The following is a 5,964-nucleotide window of genomic DNA, read 5'->3' as shown; positions in this document are numbered from 1 at the left end:
CCCCCGCCCCACTGCCCCCCCACCCCCACCCTGGGCATGACTCAGAGCAGCCCTGGGGCTGCTGCTTATAGCTAGATTCAGAGGAAATGAGGTGGAGGTCTGTGTGGTTTCCAGGTCTCTTCCTGAGAGGCCTGCTGGGCCCCAGGCTCTCTGTGCAGATTGGGTGGCTACAGGGCATAGGGCTTTGGGACTCAATGGCTGTAGTGGTTGGAGAGAGTGATATTAGGGAGATGAGGATACTGGGGGTAGGGGCTGAGGAGAGGGAAGGAAGACCCAGACATTGTAAGGGAGTTTTCAGACTCAGACAGATCCTGCCCAAACACTAATATGCAGACATTTGATTCTGCAATCTCCTAGTTCTGTTTAAGTGTGTTTTCCATGTCCTTCCTCCTAAAAGTGCCACTTGGTTTAGAGTAATCCTGTTATCTGTGATGGTTAATTTTATGTCTCAATATGGCTAGCCCAAAATCCCCAGATATTTGGTCAAACACCAGTCTAGATGTTCCTGTAGAGGTATTTTTTAGATGAGATTAACATTTTAAATCAGTAGACGCTGAATAAAACAGTTTATTCTCCATAATGGGCGTGGGTCTCTTCCAACCACTTGAAGACGTTAAGAAACAGACTGAGGTCCTTTGAGGAAGAGGGAATTCTGCCTCCAGGCTCAACTCTGGAATTCTGCAGCATCAGCTCTTCCCTGGGTCAGCAGCCTGCCGGCCTGCCCTACAAATTTGAGACTTGCCAGCCCCCACAATTGCATGAGCCAATTTCTTAAAATAAATTCTCTCTGTGTCTACACACACGCATGCACACACACACCCCAATACCTTATTGGTTCTGTGGTTCTGTTTCTCTGCAGAACTCTGATGAATACATTATCAAAACCCCAAATCAGGATGTGTCTTGAGAAAGGATTTGTGGGCTATTTTGGGGAACAAGAAAAAAACTAGGGGCAGTAGCTTTGACATAAAAATATTAGAATTTATTTTGATTGTCTAATTGTCCTAAAAAGTAGCATTTTTATTCAGGACTACCTTAGAAAATAACAGCTATAGGTTCAACATATTCATTGTATATGACAATTTTTTCCAATTGTCATAGCTTTAATTTTGCTTCAAGTATTTCACAGCATCTCTCAGGATAAGAGGAGAGACTTTGGGGCATCACTGTCTAGTAGAATTTTATAGATAGAAATGATGATGAAAATGTTCTATAATTTTGCTGTCCAATTAAGGTAGCCAGTAGCTACCTTTGGCTTTGAGCACTTAAAATGCAGCCAGTGTGACTTGAGGAGCTGAATATTTAATTTTATTTCATTTAAATTAGTTTTAACTTAAATTTAAATAGCTTCACATAATTAGAGAATATTGTAACGGACAGTGCAGCTATGGAGAGCTACAGAAGTGGGATTGGTCTTAGAGTTGCCAGCTCAGTTTCCAAATACATTGGTTGAGGAGGAAGGAAGCCTTGGGAAATGCCTGCAGGACTATCCCCCAGCCTGGTTAGCAACTGTCACTCTCTTAGATTTTCTCCTTTACGTGGTTGTTTAATGTTGACTGCTAAAATGTAAGCTCTACAAGAGCAAGGTCTGCCTGGATGGCTTACAGGGAGGCCTGGTATACGGCAGGCACTCAATGACACTTGATGCTGTTTGGAGCGGCTGGTCAGGAAGGCCCTGGGCAGCCTGGTGGTGCCTGGGAAAGACCTGGCTGTCTGGGCCCCGAAGCTTACCTGGTTGCATGGGTACAGGGCCCTGGTCTTGGACAGAGGGACTTGAGCTTGGGCTTGGCAGGCTTTTCTCTCTGCTGGGCTGACTTCCCATCGCCTCTCAGAAGAACTCTCAGAAACACATCGTGGAGAGAATTCTGAAAGAGAGGCTGTGATGGGGACAGAACTGTGGCTCTAGGCCTGGTGCGGCACCCTCCCTCCCTGGCTCTGTCCTACTAACCTCCTTGCTGAGGCCTGCACATAATCTCCCTCCCATCAGGACCAGGCTCCAGACTGCGAAGGGTCTCTTCACTGTGGACCCTGTTTTCTCCTGTGTTACTGTGCTGCAGCCATGCGCTGTTCTGTTTCTGGGCCTTTGTGTGCGTGGTGTACCGCCCATTGGCTGGAAGGTCCCATTTCCCCTTCAGGGCTGTCTTAATCGCCCCCTGTCCCAGGAAGCTTTCTCTGAACCCCCCAGCCCTTGCTGTTCATTCAGATGGTCCACCCAGAACCATTTCCTGACCTGGGATCATATTTTGGGTGACAGGGGACAATGATAGGTCAGAGTTCACTCTAGGCATACCAGAACCCATGGCTAGGGTTACAAGTGGACAAAGGGGTCCTAGCCAGTTTGGCTCATTGGATAGATTGTCGGCCTGTGGACCAAAGGGTCCCAGGTTCGATTCCGGTCAAGGGCATGTACCTTGGTTGCAGGCTTCTCCCTGGCCTGGGGCCCTGATCGGGGTGCGTGCAGGAGGCAACCAATCGATGTGTTTCTCTCACATTGATATGTCTCTGTCTTTCCTTCTCCCTTCCACTCTCTCTAAAAAATCAATGGAAAATATCCTCAAGTGAGGAACAACAACAACAACAAAAAAGTGGACAAGGGGAATCTGGTGTCACAGCAAGCTAAGGTGATGCTGGGCAAAGATGACTAGGAGGCTGTGTGACACAGTGATGACTTGCAAGGCTTTGGAAGATTGGTGTGGAGCCATTTCCTCTCTGCCTCCACTTCCTTATCTGAAAAATGGGGATAACAATACTTAACATTTCAGAGATCACACATGTGAAAAGCCTGCTTCTACTTCATATGCCTTGAATGTCACTCACCAGAGGCTGCTCCTAAGAGCCTTCCCTTTTCTCTCTTGGCTCCCGGTTGTGTTCCTTCCTGTTTTATTCATTTATTAAAGCTTTTGTTTATTTAATATGCCATTATTCTACAGCTCAATGAAGACAGGACCTCTCCTTATTTGCCTGTTTTCTCAGCATTTTGTGAGGCTCTTGGCCCACAGAAGGTGGTCAATACATATGAACTAAATGGATGAATGTAATTATTAGTTCTTTGGACAGTGTCTTAAAAAAAAAAAAAACTGACGAGAGAGAGAGAGAGAGAGAGAGAGAGAGAGAGAGAGAGGGAGAGAGAGAGAAAAGAAACTTGTTGTTCCACCCATTTATGCATTCATTGGTTGGTGCTTGTATGTTCCCTGACGGGGGATGGAGCCTGCAACCTTGGCTTATTGGGATGAGGCTCTAACCAAATGAGCTAGCTGACCAGGGCTGGACAGTTGTCTTATCCTTAAAATAATTTAAATTCCCAGGTTTCCAGGGTGATGCTGATTTTTCTAAACACTATTTTAAAGTGTTTCAGGGAGGTGGTTTCATTCCTTTCCGTAGAGAGATGCATAATTACACTAGTTTGTGATAAAGCAGGCTCTGTCCTTACCCTTGAATCCTAACACCATGCCCGGGTGAGGACAGGTGTCTGTCACTATCATGGATTGACTTCTAGGGCCTCACAGGCCAGTCCTGTCTGGAGTAAAAATCCTGCCTTATGTGCAAGGGAATTGCCCTCAGTTCTGCCGTCTTGTGTCATCGACAGGGGCTAACAGTGCCTGTTTCTGCTGCCTCCCACTGGGCTTTCAGGATTCACGGGACAGGAGCTCCCTTTTAAAAAAAATTTTATATTTTAATTGATTTCAGAGAGGAAGAAAGAGGGAGAGAAAGAAACATCAATGATGAGAGAGAATCATTGATTGGCTGCCTCCTGCACGTCCCCCACTGGGGATCAAGCCCACAACCCGGGCATGTGCCCTTGACTAGAATCAAACCTGGAACCCCTCAGTCCGAAGGCCGACGCTCTATCCACTGAGCTAAACCAGGCAGGGTGGACAGGAGCTCTTTAATACAAAACAGGCCTAATTAGCAAGTGGCTCCTGCTGACTTTGGGATTCTGAAGCCTTGGCAGCCTAGATGGTGCTGCTGCCTCCTCAGGTCTCGACTCCTTCACTGCTAAGGCACCCCTTCAGGTCAGGTTTTCAACATTCCTGCTGCTCCCCAGCCTTTCCCCTTGAGTATGAGGTGCGGGCTCTATGCTCCACTGTGCAGAAAATCCCAGGGGAGATCTTTCCTAGGTAGCATGAGTGATTAATTCAGGCCAACCAGGCTGGAGCTGTGTGACTTTCAGAAAGAGCATGCATCCTTTCCATCTCATCTGTGAATGAGGGATAACACCGAGTCCACAGGGCTATGGGGGGAGTCGAGGACCCTGGCACAGAATGGGTGCTCAGTAAAGGTTAGTTTCCTTTCCCCTCCTTCAGCAAGAAAAGTCACCACAATCACCAACTGCACTAAACCCAGAAACTTCTTCCCGCTGCAGGTGGAGCTGGGGGATGGGCCGAAGGAAGTAGAAGTGCACTCAGACTGGAAGCCCCCAGCACCCTCTGCTAGCTCCCTTCACCTGGTGGGGCCAGGAAGCCTCCTGGGGGCAAAATGAAGACCATGGGGTTGGCCAACACTTTTAAAACAGAGGACCTAATAATTAATTTATAAGCATTTGAATAACTTACTGTGTGTTAGGCACTTCCTAGGGGACCTGGGCCAGTGGGTGGAAGGAGGTAGTAAAAAGCAGCTGAGATCAGCACAATGCCCACAATGGTTTTTATATCATCTCACTTGGTCTTTGAGAGGTCTGCATTTGAATCCCACTCAGATACAAGAACCAGGACCCACAGAGCCCGACCTCATGCTCGCTGCCACACAGCTGGTCAGTGCAGAGCTAGGCCTGCCATTCCTGCCTTTGTGTTTTTGTGCTTCAGAGGATAATTTCTCAGTGGTGGGGTACGAGTGGTGAGTTTGGATTGAGCTCAGCTTTCTCCGATGGAGCTGAGAAATATCACCTTTTTGAGAGGAACTGACGATATTAGAGTTGAAAGTGTCTTCAGAGATTATAATCCCGACTCCTCTCATTCACTGAAGTTGGAAAGCTGGGGCCCAGAGAGGGCCCCAAAGTCACACAGCAAGTTGGTAACTGAGATGGGACCAGATTAGGCATGCAGACAAGCTGGAGGGCACAATGTAATACTCCAGAGGACAAAGGTGTAGGAAGGGGGGCCTCGGTTCCTTCAGAACCCTTAGAAGTCATCCCTTATCCTCCGTAGAAACCTCCTTCTCCTTGACCTTTCCTCCAACTATAAAGCCCACTCCCAGTCGCTAAGGGGCCCATCCTTCCCCACAGGCCCAAGGCCATCGGAAAACAAAACAAGCATACTTACTGTTTTCCTGTCACCAGAGGCTTGGAATAGGGGTTTGGCCAAGACACATGCTTTGGCTGGAGAGGTTAGGGCTTTGGGGGGCCCTTCTGGAAGCCTGTCAACATCCTTAGTCCTAGGACATCCAGAACACTCTTGGCCTGGGAGAATCTTCAGGGAGAGGCCCTCGATATGGCTTTTGGTGGCTTGGTTTCTGCCTGTGGTTACCTGGGATGGACAGGAGCCTGGACTGGGTGAGCCTCCCAAGCGCAGGTGGGCCAGAGAAGAAGGCCCAGAGCTCTCTGAGCCTGTGACAGAGTCCTCGGGGCTCCTGGCTCACATCTGCAGACTCTGTGGTTCTCACAACCACCCATTTCCTCTGACGGCATCACAGACCATCAAGGAGCCACCTTCCCCAAGTTCCTGTTTCCTGGGCAGAAGCGGCTGCCTTGTCATGATCCTGGAGGGAGAGGTTGTTTTCTGTCTTTACAACTTGGTCTTGCCCAAGGAACACAAAACTGAGGCAAATGAGCAGGAGTTTCCAGGTTTATCTGATTATAATAGTCACCCGAGGGGCTTGTTAGTGTCAGAACCCTGGGATCCTCCCACATCTGAATGCAAGTCACCAGAGGAGCAGCCTAGGACTTTGAATTTTAAGCAGGTTAAGAGATCCCTTTGACTGGCAAGTCTGGAAAGCACTGCCTTGGAGTGATGTGTCCCAACCTTCAAT

General features: G+C 48.3%; 1 protein-coding gene across 2 annotated transcripts in view; it reads right to left on the bottom strand.

The window, feature by feature from the left end:
- SLA2 (Src-like-adaptor 2) overlaps nt 1–5,694 on the bottom strand; it is a 20,610-nt gene extending 14,916 nt beyond the window's left edge. The window contains exons 1-2 of one of the 2 annotated variants that reach the window (XM_005868471.2): nt 5,259–5,694; nt 1,732–1,877 (exon numbers count right to left, since the gene is read on the bottom strand). In XM_005868471.2, the coding sequence (XP_005868533.1) occupies nt 1,732–1,822 (91 nt within the window). In that variant the 5' untranslated portion in view covers nt 1,823–1,877; nt 5,259–5,694. The remainder of the gene's footprint in view (nt 1–1,731; nt 1,878–5,258) is intronic. The other variant, XM_005868472.2, reaches the window with a different exon arrangement.
- Between the last annotated feature and the right edge of the window lie 270 nt (nt 5,695–5,964).

The sequence above is a fragment of the Myotis brandtii genome, unplaced genomic scaffold (assembly GCF_000412655.1).
Source record: "Myotis brandtii unplaced genomic scaffold, ASM41265v1 scaffold27, whole genome shotgun sequence".
Lineage (NCBI taxonomy): Eukaryota > Metazoa > Chordata > Mammalia > Chiroptera > Vespertilionidae > Myotis > Myotis brandtii.
Note: the sequence above shows the minus strand (reverse complement) of the source record. Positions and strands in the feature narration are given on the sequence as shown.